The sequence below is a fragment of the Bubalus bubalis genome, chromosome 9, assembly GCF_019923935.1.
Source record: "Bubalus bubalis isolate 160015118507 breed Murrah chromosome 9, NDDB_SH_1, whole genome shotgun sequence".
NCBI lineage: Eukaryota > Metazoa > Chordata > Mammalia > Artiodactyla > Bovidae > Bubalus > Bubalus bubalis.
Window position 1 is genome coordinate 96,635,492 of NC_059165.1, and position 13,423 is coordinate 96,648,914.

A 13,423-nucleotide genomic window follows, 5' to 3' on the forward strand; every position below is an offset into this window, starting at 1 on the left:
CAATATCAAGGGTGGTGTTTGTGGTTTGTTGTTCAGTCACTCAGTTGTGCTGGACTCCTTGTGGCCCCATGGACTGCAGAATGCCAGGCTTCCCTGTCCTTCCCTGTCTCCCCGAGTTTGCTCAAACTCATGTCCATTGAGTCAGTGATGCCATCCAACCATCTCATCCTCTGTCGCTCCCTTCTCCTCTTGCTTGGAGCTTTTTGAGGGGCCATGAGGTCACTGGATGCTATTCTGACTGTCCTATAGGGTCCCCACGGAGCTCCAGGCCCTCGGGGCCCCCAGGGCCCCAGCGGATCAGAGGTGAGTACTGGTGGGAGGGAGGGCCTCAGGAGGCTTCAGGACATCACTTTCCCAAGAAGGGGCTGTTGGAATCCCTCCATCCCACCTATACCCCTTGTTGTCTCTCCAGGGTCCTCCAGGGTTGCCTGGTGGAGTTGGTCAGCCTGGCGCTGTGGGTGAGAAGGTGAGAGAGAGAACAAGGGGCTGCCCAGGGTCGGGGAGGCTCAACCAGTCCTGCCTGGTTGGGGCGGGGGGTGGTGGCAGTTCTGGCTGCCAGGAGGGGACCCCTCCTCACTTTCACTTTGCCTCCCTCAGGGTGAGCCAGGAGAGCCTGGAGACCCAGGACCCCCCGGGACCCCAGGCACCCCGGTGAGTGACTTTGTTCTGGGCCCTTGCACCCATCTCAGGGAATCCCCGACCCTTGGGCATCTTGGGCCCCCATGACCTCTGGGCAGCCCTAGGTCACTCATGGACACAAACCTATGGGCAAGCCCAGTTATCTTGATGACAGAGACCTGAAAGGTATCAGGGTGGCTGCATCAAGTTCTCTAGGTTGTGTACTGCGCAAGGGTGTGTGGCTGAGGGGGCAGGTGGGGCTCAGATCTAAAGCACAAGCCTTGGCTTGAGGATGAGGGGCCCAGAGGGGATCCCTCTTTTTCCTTTTAAAAATATTGATTAATTCACTTGTTTGGCTGTGTCCAGTGTTAGTTGGGACACACGGGAGCTTCGTTGGGCCATGTGGGAGAGTTCAGTAGTTGTAGCACGTGGGCTTAGTTGCTCCACAGCGTGTGGGATCTTAGTTCCCCGACCAGGGATTGAACTTGTGTTCTCTGCATTGCAAGGCAGATTCTTAACTACTGGACCACTAGGGAGGTGCTGGGATCCCTTTTCTGATTCACCCCAGAGTGGCACATGGGCTAGCCCAAACTTGCCCATGACCTCTGGTCAACTGGATCACCGTGACTCCTTGGGCAGTCTAGGCTACTTTGACCCCTAACACCAGGAAAGTCCCAAGCCACGCAGATTCCTGAGTTCAGGTATGCTAACCTTGACCCCTGGAGAGTCCAGGCTACTCTGACCTCTGACCTCTGTTTCTGCCAAGGGCCCCAGGGGAGAAGTTGGTGAAAAGGGGGATACAGGCCCATCTGGGGCTGCTGGACCCCCAGGCAAGAAAGGCCCCCCTGGAGAGGATGGAGCAAAGGGGAATGTGGTGAGTCCTGGGACACATGGAGGCCACGACCCGGGAAGGGGCACATATGTCAACTCGAACCTGCTCCTCAACATCCAGCCAGGGGTCCTGTGTGCTGATTCCACAAGCAACCCAGAACATGGCCGAATGAATGAATGATGGAATGAAAGAATGAATCAGTATAAACATACAGTGGTAATCAGTCATGGCAGCAGGGGAAACTTGCTTCCACATAGAGTCATTCTAACAGTGCTGGAAGGGTCAAAGTTGAAACTGATGAGGGATCAGGGTTGGCTGATTGGGATTCACCATCAGGGCAGAGGTTGAGCCCCTCCTGCCATGGTGATGGGGCTCTGGGTGGGGAGGGAGGGCGGTGAGGAGCTTCAGAGTCTGAGGGACCTTGATTTGAATTTCAGCACCCCACCTCTTACCAGGTCCCCTCTCTGATTTTTATCTGTGAATCCCTAGCTGGGAGGATGCAGTGAAATGATTCATGGAACATTTTTAGCTCCCATTAAACACCAGAATGTTCCTTCTAGCAGGGCTGGGGTTTTGTGTTTTCTTCACCAATGTATCCCCAGCAACCAGAACTGTGTCTGAGGACAGCTGAATGAATGAATAAATGAATGGATGGATGAATGCTCCATCATTCAGAGATATGATTTTTCATCATTATGTGTTCCAGGGCCCCACAGGCCTCCCAGGAGACCTAGGTCCCCCCGGAGACCCTGGAGTTTCGGTGAGTGTGACCCCCTCTTCCTCAAAAGCCCAGCATATTTCCTATTCTGTCCCCAATCTCATCACAAACCTGAGCAAGGTTGATGAAGCAAAGAACCTCCACTTGCCTCCAAGCATCACCCCAACATTCTGCTGTGCCCTCACGACCCCTCCCAACTTCATTTCCCCTACCACAGGGTCAAGATGGCCCCCCAGGGGAGAAGGGAAACCCTGGAGATGTGGGGGGACCGGTGAGTAGGGGAACAGAGGAGGTGGTGCCTAAAGAGGGGTGTTGGGGCAGGTGAGTGGGTGAATTGAGGGCCAGGAGAATGGGTTAATGAGGTCCCCAGGGCCCCCAGGGATGCATCTGCTTTGTACCATGAATGTGAGCAGCTTGAAGGAGGAGGCAGGGGGAGGGAGGGCTGGCTGGTGCTGGGATGATGTTTGGGGAAGGCTGTCTTCCCATCAAAGGCATCCTGAAACTGTCATCCTTGACTCCCATGCTGGTTACAATCTCCATAGGGTCCACCTGGCGCTTCTGGGGAGCCTGGTGCCCCTGGGCCTCCTGGAAAAAGGGTGAGTGATGACACTCCACCCCCTGGATCTAACTTGGTTCCACTCACTCTCATAGGCCCCCCTTAGCTCCACAAGCTCCCCTCATACCTGGAGGCCCCCACTCATCCCTACAAGCCCTCCACTCACCATCACAACCCCCTACTCAGCTCAAAGCCCTCTACTCAGCTCACAGCCCCCTACTCAGCTCACAGCCCCCTACTCACACTTTCTACTCACCCCTCAGGGTCCTTCTGGTCGCATGGGTCAAGAAGGTAGAGAAGGAGAGAAAGGTGCCAAGGTGAGTTCCCCCTGGCCAAGAGAGGGGTCCTTTTATTTTTGGCTGCGTTGGGTCTTCATTGCTGTGTGTGGGCTTTCTCTAAGTTGCAGCAAGTAGGGGCTACCCTCTCTCTAGCTGTGGTGCTCGGGCTTAGCTGCCCTGCAGCATGTGGGATCTTCCCAGAGCAGTGATCAAACCTGTGTCCCCTGCATTGGTGGAGAAGGCAATGGCAACCCTCTCCAGCACTCTTGCCTGGAAAATCCCATGGACGGAGGAGCCTGGTAGGCTGCAGTCCATGGGGTGGCTAAGAGATGGACACAACTGAATGACTTCACTTTCACTTTTCACTTTCATGCATTGGAGAAGGAGGTGGCAACCCACTCCTGTGTTCTTGCCTGGAGAATCCCAGGGACAGAGGAGCCTGGTGGGCTCCGTCTATGGGGTCGCACAGACTCGGACACGACTGAAGCGACTTAGCAGCAGCAGCAGCCCCTGCATTGGCAGGTGGATTCTTAACCACTGGACCACCAGGGAAGTCCCAGGGAGCGGTCCTTGTCCTGACCCATTGGTCAATAGTTGGGCCAGCAGAATGGGGAGGGGCCTGTGACCACCGCAGTTGCCCCAGTTTCTCCCCGCTCTCTGATGGTTCTTGGCTGGAGGGTCAGGAGGCAGGCTCCCCCTGATTCTCTCTGCCTCCTCCCTTTCACCTTGCTCCTTTTCAGGGGGAACCAGGTCCCGATGGACCCCCAGGGATGACAGGCCCAGTAGGGGCTCGAGGGCCCCCTGGACGTGTTGGACCTGAGGGTCTTCGTGGGATCCCTGGACCTGTGGTGAGTGGACTGAGAATAGCGATGGGGTTGGGGGGTGGGATCAGGCCCTCCCTGTCTGCTCGCTTCTTGTAATTTGTCTTCACAGTTGGGAGGAGCTGACCCTGGTTGGGGTGGGAGGGGGGCACCACACTGAATTCTGGCAGAGTGCAGCCCCCTCATGTTCTATTTTGCCCTAGGGTGAACCAGGCCTCCTGGGACCTCCTGGACTGTTAGGCCCTCCTGGTCCCCTGGTAAGAGACTTCTTCATCCCTGAGGTCCCAGCACTGAGAATCACACTGGACATCTATCCAGTGAACATCTAGTGACCTTGGGTACTGATAGTGCAGACTGACCCCTCACTGACTATCCTTCTGATGGTCCACCCTGATTATCTATACTAACCATCTCTTCAGATCACTCATCTTGGCGGTCTACACTGACCAAACTGACCATCTATCTTAATAGTCTTCACTGACTACCCACACCAATGTTGACTACAGATCATTTATCTTGACCATCCTCCAAAAACCCCTCCATTCATCTCTCATCAGCTGTCTTCTCTCCTGACCACCCCCATGACCACTTCCCTGGTAATTCGATTTGAAATCTAGGTAATTTCCCATTTGACCATCCCCCAGTCACTCACATGAGGCTTTCTGTTTGAGACTTACCAACTGACCCTAGGGCTTCCCGGGTAGCTGAAACAGTGAAGAATCTGCCTGCATTGCAGGAGACCTGGGTCCAGTCCCTGGGTTGGGAAGATCTCCTGGAGGAGGGCATGGCAATCCACTCCAGTATTCTTGCTTAGAGAATCCCATGGACAGAGGAGCCTGGTGGGCTACAGTCCATAGGGTTGCAAAGAGTCAGACACCACTGAGTGACTAACACTTTCTCTTTCAACTGATCCTAACTCTCCTTCTAGGGGCCCTCTGGCCTACCAGGGCTGAAGGGAGATGCTGGCCCCAAGGGAGAAAAGGTAAGGATGCCTCTTTTTATTCTTCTTCCCCAGCTACCTCCCTCTCCTCTACCTTTACTTCCCTCCATAGCCAGAGTGCTAGGAGATTGGGGTCTCCTCTGCTCCCACACTCACTACCCCAAGGCTGGAAGGGAACAGTCTGTCAATTCCCCACCCTCATTCTCCCCCCACATGTGTCTCTCATATCCTCCAGGGTCACATTGGATTAATTGGTCTCGTCGGCCCTCCTGGGGAGGTTGGTGAGAAAGGGGATCAGGGGTTGCCAGGAGTGCAAGGCTCCCCTGGCCTCCAGGGAGAACCGGTGAGTGTTCGTCCTGCCCCAAGAGGGAAGATTGTGTTCGAGGGGGATGGGAAAGCAGAAATGGGGCTTATTTGGGTGTGGGGGATTGGGAAGCCTGGGTCTCAAATAATAGGGATTGTGTCTGAAGGAAATGGGGGGCTCCATCTGGGGGACTTGAAGGTTGTGTCTGGGGTTGAGGGTCTTCTTCTGAGGAGACTTGTCTGGGGGATGTGTCTGGACCATAAGGATGAACCCCATCAGTGGTGATTCTGGTGTCCTTTCCCCAGGGTTCCCCTGGCCCCATTGGCTCTCTGGGCCACCCTGGGCCCCAAGGCGTGGTGGTGAGTATGAGGGGTTTGCGGGGGTGGGGGAGTCACCCTGTTGGGCCAGCCAGGAGTCCAAGCCCCCCTATCTCTACCCCACAGGGTCCTCCAGGACAGAAAGGCTCAAAGGGGTCCCCGGTAAGTAGTCACTGCTCCCTTGGGCTCTCACCTCCCAACCCCCCAGCCCCCTTCACTGTACCAGAACCCTCAATGCCTTTGGGTTCATTCGTTTATTTATTCAGTCCGTCAGGCATTTGATTATGTCTTCAACACTTACCATTGTATTTTATCAAATCTAAGATGTCATCTGTTGTAAGATGCACCATTGTTTTATGAACTGCTACAGAAGAAGACAGTTCTGCCAAGTTAATGATGATTTGTCATAGATGTTAAGATGCTGATTTCAGAGATGTTCAAATATGGAAAGAAAATTTGCATTTTATGCTTGGGGCTGAAAATTGCATGTCCTTCCTCCAGTTGTGTGTGTGTGTGTGTGTGTGTGTGTGTGTTGGCAGGCAGGGGTCTCCATAGACAGAGTTCACACCCAAGTGACTTCTCCCTACAGGGATCCCAAGGTCCTCGTGGAGACACCGGCCCCCCAGGTCCTCCTGGTCCCCCGGTAAGTTCCCCATGGGGCTCTGTCCCAGTGTCTCCCCTGGTCCCTCAGTGACTAGAAGTGGGCGGAGCACACACCACGTGTTCGGGGATTGCAGGTGGGAAGGGAGGTGGCTCAAAAGCTGAAGGAGGATCTGGGCTGTGTGTAGGGGGTTGGGGGGACCTCCATGGGAGCTCTGATTGGATTTTGTCTGTCTATCTCTCTGGCCTTTCTCTGTCTCTACCTCAAAACGTTGTTTCACTATTTTATCTTTATTTTTGTCTTCTGGGTCTCTCTCTGTCTCTCTCCTCCTTTGCCTGACTGTGGTTCTGGCTCTTTTTTTTCCCTCTCTCCACTTCCCATCTCTGAGCCTTTCTGTCCCTCTCCTTCCTGTGTCTCCCTCCGTCTCTGATTGTCCATGTCCCCGGTTCCTGTCTGTATCTCTCCTTACTCTCCACACCCCTGTGTCTTTCTGCCTCCCACATCTCTCATTTCTGCCTGTCTCTCTCCCTGTCTCTTCCTGTTGCCGTCCTCCTCTCCTCCATCCCCACCTCTGCCCAGGGTCCCTCTGCGGAGCTGCACGGGCTGCGCCGGCGCCGACGCTCCCTGCCAGGCTTGGGGATCCCGGAGGGCGGCCTGGAGGAGGTGCTGGCCTCGATGGCGTCGCTGAGCTTCGAGTTAGAGCAGCTGCGGCGCCCTCCCGGCACGGCTGAGCGCCCAGGCCTCGTGTGCAAAGAGTTGCACCGCAGCCATCCGCATCTGCCAGATGGTGAGGTCTCGCCCCTCTCCCTGGAGGGCAGGGAGACGTGGGATCCAGCCCCCGGCTCATCCTCTCCCCCTGGCTCTGCGGCAGGGGAATACTGGATTGATCCCAACCAAGGCTGCGCGCGGGATGCGCTCAGGGTTTTCTGTAACTTCACGGCAGGAGGAGAAACCTGCCTCTACCCAGACAAGAAGTTTGAGACCGTGAGTACCTGCGTAGGGGGCTGGGAGGGGTTGGTAGAACGAGGGACTCGAAAATATCTCATTCATACGTCACCGCTCCCCAACCCGCCCCCCACCCCAGCCCCACCAGGAGTTGATTCGGATTTTATTTTTCCTTCAACCAATGTCTATTGAGCACCTTCTGTATGCCAAAGTCCTTGAAATGCTGGGGCTACAGCAGATAATCTAAAACAAACAAACCAAACAAACTAAAAAAAAACAACAACCCTTCTTTGCTTCGTTTTGTTTTATGGAGCTTATTTTCTGTGGGGAAAGACAGATAAGAAAAAATAGTAAGGAAATCAATAATAGTGGTGAACCTTGAAATAGTAGGATATATGTGCCAGCCCTAAGGACTCAGCTGCATTAACTTACTGAGTCCCAGCCACCGATGCGGTCATCTTATTATTATCCCTAAAATAGATAACCAACAAGAACCTATTGTAAAGCTCATGGAACTATACTCAATATCTTGTAATAATTTATAAGGGGAGAAAGGGTTTCCCTGGTGGTTCAGTGGCAAAGAATCCACCTGCTAAGCAGGAGATCTGAGTCAGATCCTTGGGTCAGGAAGATCCCCTAGAGAAAGAAATGACAACCCACTCTGGTATTCTTGCCTGGGAAATCCCACGAACAGAGGAGCCTGGTGGGCTGCAGTCCATAGGGCTGCAAAAGAGTTGGACACAACTGAGAGACTAAACAATACCAACATCAGGGCAAAGAATCTGAAAAAAAAAAAAAAAAAAAAGATATATATGTATAACTGAATCACTTTGCTGTACACCTGCAACTAACACAACATTGGAAATCAGCTCTGTTTCGATTTAAAAAAATAACAATTCTGTTATCATCCCCCAGATAGGGAAACTGAGGCATGGAGAAGGACAAGATTACCCATGACCACCTGGCCCTTGTCTCAGCCCTTAACCACCCATCTACACTGCCTCCTAACCTGCTCTCTTATAGGTCCCATGGGTTAACTGCCCTCCACCTGGTCCCCCAGAAATCCTGGGGTTCTCCATCAGGGAGCCTAACAGTCTCTGAGACTAAGAACCAGGCTTAGCCGTAGAGAGCAGTGGGTGAGCAGTGAGCCTCTGGACCCTGGACTGCTTGGGTTGGAATCCAGATCTGTTATCTCAGTTTTTTCATCTGTAAAGTGGGGGCTCAAGAAGGTATCTACCTGATAGGGTAGTTGTGCAGTCATGTTACCAGTACACATATCAGATGACACTGATACACTGACTGTGTGCAGTGCTGGGGTGGCTCAGATGGTAAAGAATCTGCCTGCAATGCAGGAGACTCAGGTTTGATCCCTGGTTTGGGAATATCCCTGCAGAAGGGAATGGCTATCCACTCCAGTATTGTTGCCTGGAGAATTCCATGGACAGTCAGGAGCCTGGTGGGCTACTGTCCATGGAGTTGCAAAGAGTTGGACACGACCGAATCACTTGACTAACACTTTTTGTTAATGTCTCTACTGCCGGTAAACCACTCAGTGAACCCAGGGCCTGCAAAAGTGCACAGTGATGTTCTTCTTTTAATTAATTTAGTTTTTGGCTGCACTGGGTCTTCGTTGCTGTGTGTGGGCTTTCTCTAGTTGTGGTCAGCGGGAGCTACTCTTTGCTGTTGCACAGGCTTCTCGTTGCAGTGGCTTCTCTTTTTGAGGAGCATGGGCTCTAGGCGCACAGACTCAGCAGTTGTGGCCCACAGGCCCATTAGTTTGGCGCACAGGATTTGTTGCTCTGCGGCATGTGGCATCTTCCCAGACCAGGGACTGAACCCGTATCCCCTGCATTGGCAGGTGGATTCTTAACCACTAGACCACCAGGGAACTCCCAAGGGGTGTGTTGTTAAAACATCACCATTGGACACCCAAGGCTCCGATCCACAGGGCCTTTGGGGACACAGTGTAGGGCAGACTCCTGGGAGTTACCTCACCTCAGGGGAGAGGTAGGAGCCGGAGCATTTATCCACCAGCTCTTGTCGATCATCAGTGGAGGTACCCTCAGAAGTCAGAAACCCCCAGCCTCTTGGATCTATCCTGGGTACCAGCCAAGCCCAGTCCCACAGCCAGAGAATAACCTAAGAGTTCCTGATATTTATAGTCAGCAGATTTCTTTTTATTCATTTAGCTGCACCGGATCTTAGTTGCAGCATGTGAGATCTAGTTCCCTGACCAGGGATTGAACCCGAGCCTCCTGCATTGGGAGTGTGGCGTCTTAGCCTCTGGACCACCGTGGAAGTCAGCTACAGTCCGTAGCTTTCAGTGTGGGGTGGTAAATGCAAAATTGACACGTTGCCAGCCCCCCCACCCCAGGGCACCTGTTACACCCTTCCCTCTGTCCCCCAGGTGAAACTGGCCTCTTGGTCCAAAGAAAAGCCAGGTGGCTGGTATAGCACATTCCGTCGAGGGAAAAAGGTGAGTTGCCTGCAAAGCCAGGGTGGGGATGGTATAAAAATTGGTATAAACCAGCATGGGGAATTGGAGGAGGCGAGATGAACAGGATAGCCTCACCTCTGCCTTTATGCTGATCATAGGTTTGCGGGGGGAGGGGGGAGGGGGCAGCATCAGATGTGTGATGTGGGGGGAAACACAGGGCATGGTGGTGATCTAAAGGCGGTGCTGGAAGGACCTGAAGGCTTCCTGAGGGAAGTCACAGCTCAGCTGAGGTCTAAGGAATTAACTGGTTTGCAAGTTTGGGAGGACACGGAAGGGTGTTCTGGAGACATGGAACAGCACATACAAAGTCCCCGAGTCAAGAGAAAGCCTGGCAAATTAAAAGAAAAAGCGACGTGCTCTGCTCTAGAGAGAGTGAGGGGGAATGTGGTAGAGAAGAGGTTGGGCAGGTAGGTGAGAGCTAAGACCACCTCCTCAGAAAGACCTATGGGAAGTAGGGAGCCATGGAATGTGTTTAAGTGAGAGGGACTGAGATTCAATCTCTATGATAGGAAAATGCCTCTGGGCTCCTGGTGGTGGTTGTGGGGAAACTGGAGGCTGGGAGACCCAGGAGGAGACTGATGTGTTGGTTTAGAAAGGCAAGGAAGGGAAGAGGCTGGAGCTAGGAGAATGGGGGATGAAGAGGAAGGAATGGCTTAGAACGTTATCTAAGAGGGCAAGTCCATAGGACCTAGTTAATTGATGAGATGGCAAGTCAATAGGACCTATCAATAGTAATTGATGAAATGAGTAATTGATGAGATGGAGGGGAGGAAAAGAAAGAGACAGAGATGATGCCCAGGTTCTTGGTTTGAAGAACAGTCTAGTGAGATTCTGAGATATATAAGTGGGAAGAGGATCAGGTTTATGCAGTGGTGGGGGATCTTGGGTCCATTTGGGATTTGTTTATGTAACATATTTATGTATGCTAAGCACTGGGAACATAGCAGCAAAGAAAACACAGTTCCTGACTTCCTGAAGTTAATATTCTATTGGGAATGGGACCAAGGAAGCAGACAGAGAATAACCAAGGAAACAAAGCTACCATATAATATCAAGTGGTATATGGGTTTAGGTTCCCCTAAAACAGACCTGAGACTCAATTGCAAGGGGTTTATCTGTGATGTGAGTCCAGAAAACATCAATCAGGAAATGTGAAATGATACAGGGAAGAGAAGGAAGCCAAAAAAGATGTGTTACCGGGCTAGTTATCTCAAGCCAGTGATAACTTAATAATATATTTTATGTAGCCCAATATATCCAAAATATTGTCGTATCAATATAAAGATTACTGAAGCATTTTCAACTTTTTCCCTGTGAGTTCTTCAGAGTCTGGTGCATATTTTATATTTATAGCACATCATAATTTTGATACTAAATTTCCTTGGAAAGACTTAGACTGCATAAAATCTGCAGTTGAAAAAGCAGATTTGCATCTTCAAGTTGTTTCAAACCTCAGTTTTCTGATAAATGGATTGAGGCTCAGTTGTTCATTATAAATTAAATAAAGTTAGACATTTTTTAATTAAATAATTTAAATAGATAGACCCATAGAGGTTATCATACTATGTGTAGTAAGTCAGAAAAGACAAATATCGGATGATATTACTTACATGTGGGAGCTAAAATATGACACAAATGAACTTATTTACAAAACAGAAATAGACTCACAGACATAGAAAACCAACTTATGGTTACCAGAAAGGAAAGGGAGAAAGGGATCTATTAGAAGTTTGGAATTAACATATACACACTATACACTACTATGTATAAAATAAACAATGAGGACCTACTGTATAGCACAGGGAACTATATATTCAGTATCTTGTAGTAAACTGTAATCAAAAAGAATATGAAAAAGAATATATATATGTAATATCTGTGTGTGTATATCTATATACATATATATATGTATAACTATCACTTTGCTATAAGCCTGAAACTAACACAGCATTGTAAATCAACTATACTTCAATTTTTTAAGAAATGAGTGCCAAAAAAAAAAAAATTTAACTGAAATTGTGACAAGTTTCTCAATCTCACCAGCCACCATTCAAGTGCTCAATGGCCACACAGACCTAGGGGCTTGCAGGAGAACCAGGGATGATCAGATGGCTGGTGGGGCCGCCAAAGAGGAAGTCATGGCAGCAGGGGCAGGTCGGCAGTGGATAGAGATCCTGGGAGGTGGGTACCTCGGAAAGAGTCGAGGTGAAGGACGCATCCTCACCTCTTTGTCCCACCTCCAGTTCTCCTACGTGGATGCCGACGGGGCCCCAGTGAGCGTGGTACAGCTGACCTTCCTGAAGTTGCTGAGTGCCACGGCCCGCCAGAGCTTCACCTACACCTGCCAGAACTCGGCCGCCTGGCTGGACGAAGCTGCAGGTGACCACAGCCGCTCTGCCCGTTTCCTCGGGGCCAATGGGGAGGAGCTGTCCTTCAACCAGACGGCAGCCGCCACCATCACAGTCCCCTACGATGGCTGCAGGGTAAGGAAGAGGGCAGGGGCTGGCCAGATTGGGGAAGGGAGCCTGTGATTACTTCCCTCCCCCGACTTACCCACCATCCGTGTCTTCCCGTGTCAGCTCCGGAAGGGACAGTCGAAGACCCTCTTTGAGTTCAGCTCCTCCCGAGTGGGATTTCTGCCCCTGTTGGACGTGGCAGCTGCTGACTTTGGCCAGACGAACCAGAAGTTTGGGTTTGAACTGGGCCCTGTCTGCTTTAGCAGCTGAGAGCTTTGGGGGCTGGGAGGGACAATGAGGGAGCCCCCCAGACGGGCCATATTTGGTGCTGAGGCTTTGAAGCCGTCATATTTATCGTCTCCTGTGACTGCGTGGAGCCAGGAAACGGTCAGCTCATCATGGTCAAACAATATTCCTTCTCCGTTCCAGGGGGTCTGGGGGCTGGACTACCCTGGTCCATGGGTCCCGTTTCTCTGCACTGCGCCCCGGCTGGCATAACTGTAGTCTGACTCTTTCTCCCCTCGGTGCCCACCCATCACTCATCTCCCTCCCCTGAGCGCCCCCACCCCAGCAATGAACTTCTGACTCAGAGCTGATGAATGCCCCCAACCACACCTGCCTCCCACCCCCTCAGTCAGTGCTCTCAACACCTTTGGTGCTACCCTCCCCATAGTTAAGCACTGGATGTCTCCTGAACCCAGACTGGGATCCCTTCGCTCATTTCTTCTTTTCAGGTGGGTTCGCAGTGAAGGGACTGATGTCAGACTACAGAGGGAAGTGGGACTTCCCTGGACTGAGCTGCGTACTCTTTCTGCTGCCTCAGCCCAGCTCTGAATACTGTCTCCCTTCATGCCTCCCCAAATATACCTTGCCATGCCAGGTGGCGTGGGGACCAAACTGGTGGGGTTGGGGGGAAACCAGGATTCTAATGGTGCTGCCCTATTTATACCTGGGTCTGTGTTAAAAGGGAGAATCCCCTCTGTTGTATATTTAATCTGCTTCCTCCTTAGGGAAGGCTGGGATATGATGCGAGAAATCCCCATCCCCCCACCCTAACTCCCCCATACCACCACCTGCCCCAGGCCATAGGGCATAATTGGCATCTCAAGTCTGAGAATAAATCAGTGAACTGTGTCCTGTCTGTGTCTTTCTTTCCTTTTACATTTTTATTTATTTATTTTTAGTTTTGGCTGCCCTGGGTCTTCATTGCTATCCACAGCCTTACTCTAGTTGTAGTGAGCAGGGGCTACTCTCTAGCCGTGGTCCCTGAGCTTCTCATCGCAGTGGCTTCTCTTATTTCAGAGCATGGACTTTAGCGCACACGGGTTCAGTAGTTTCGGCTTCTGGGCTCTAGAGTGTGAGAGCGTGGGCTCAGCAGTTGCGGTGCACAGGCTTAGTTGGCCTGAGTCATATGGAATTTTCCCAGACCGGAGATAGAACCCATGTTCCCTGCATTGCAAGGCAGATTCTTAACCACTGGACCACCAGGGAAGTTCCTTGTCTGTGTCTGTCAATTGGTGTTCTCTTAGGGTCTGGCTCT

General features: G+C 51.6%; 1 protein-coding gene across 3 annotated transcripts in view; it reads left to right on the top strand.

Annotated features, from left to right (window-relative positions):
* Positions 1 to 13,017, top strand: part of COL5A3 (collagen type V alpha 3 chain) — a 44,696-nt gene extending 31,679 nt beyond the window's left edge. For 2 of the 3 annotated variants that reach the window (XM_006044430.4, XM_006044431.4), the window contains exons 48-67: positions 250 to 303; positions 413 to 466; positions 598 to 651; positions 1,385 to 1,492; positions 2,157 to 2,210; positions 2,386 to 2,439; positions 2,711 to 2,764; positions 2,988 to 3,041; positions 3,743 to 3,850; positions 4,027 to 4,080; positions 4,752 to 4,805; positions 4,999 to 5,106; positions 5,373 to 5,426; positions 5,511 to 5,546; positions 5,974 to 6,027; positions 6,565 to 6,772; positions 6,857 to 6,969; positions 9,338 to 9,406; positions 11,671 to 11,910; positions 12,007 to 13,017. In XM_006044430.4, coding sequence (XP_006044492.3) covers positions 250 to 303; positions 413 to 466; positions 598 to 651; positions 1,385 to 1,492; positions 2,157 to 2,210; positions 2,386 to 2,439; positions 2,711 to 2,764; positions 2,988 to 3,041; positions 3,743 to 3,850; positions 4,027 to 4,080; positions 4,752 to 4,805; positions 4,999 to 5,106; positions 5,373 to 5,426; positions 5,511 to 5,546; positions 5,974 to 6,027; positions 6,565 to 6,772; positions 6,857 to 6,969; positions 9,338 to 9,406; positions 11,671 to 11,910; positions 12,007 to 12,153 — 1,731 coding nt within the window. In that variant the 3' untranslated portion in view covers positions 12,154 to 13,017. Of the gene's footprint in view, positions 1 to 249; positions 304 to 412; positions 467 to 597; positions 652 to 1,384; positions 1,493 to 2,156; positions 2,211 to 2,385; positions 2,440 to 2,710; positions 2,765 to 2,987; positions 3,042 to 3,742; positions 3,851 to 4,026; positions 4,081 to 4,751; positions 4,806 to 4,998; positions 5,107 to 5,372; positions 5,427 to 5,510; positions 5,547 to 5,973; positions 6,028 to 6,373; positions 6,529 to 6,564; positions 6,773 to 6,856; positions 6,970 to 9,337; positions 9,407 to 11,670; positions 11,911 to 12,006 lie in introns of those variants that run through there. The other variant, XM_044948649.2, reaches the window with a different exon arrangement.
* The last annotated feature ends 406 nt before the right edge of the window (positions 13,018 to 13,423 follow it).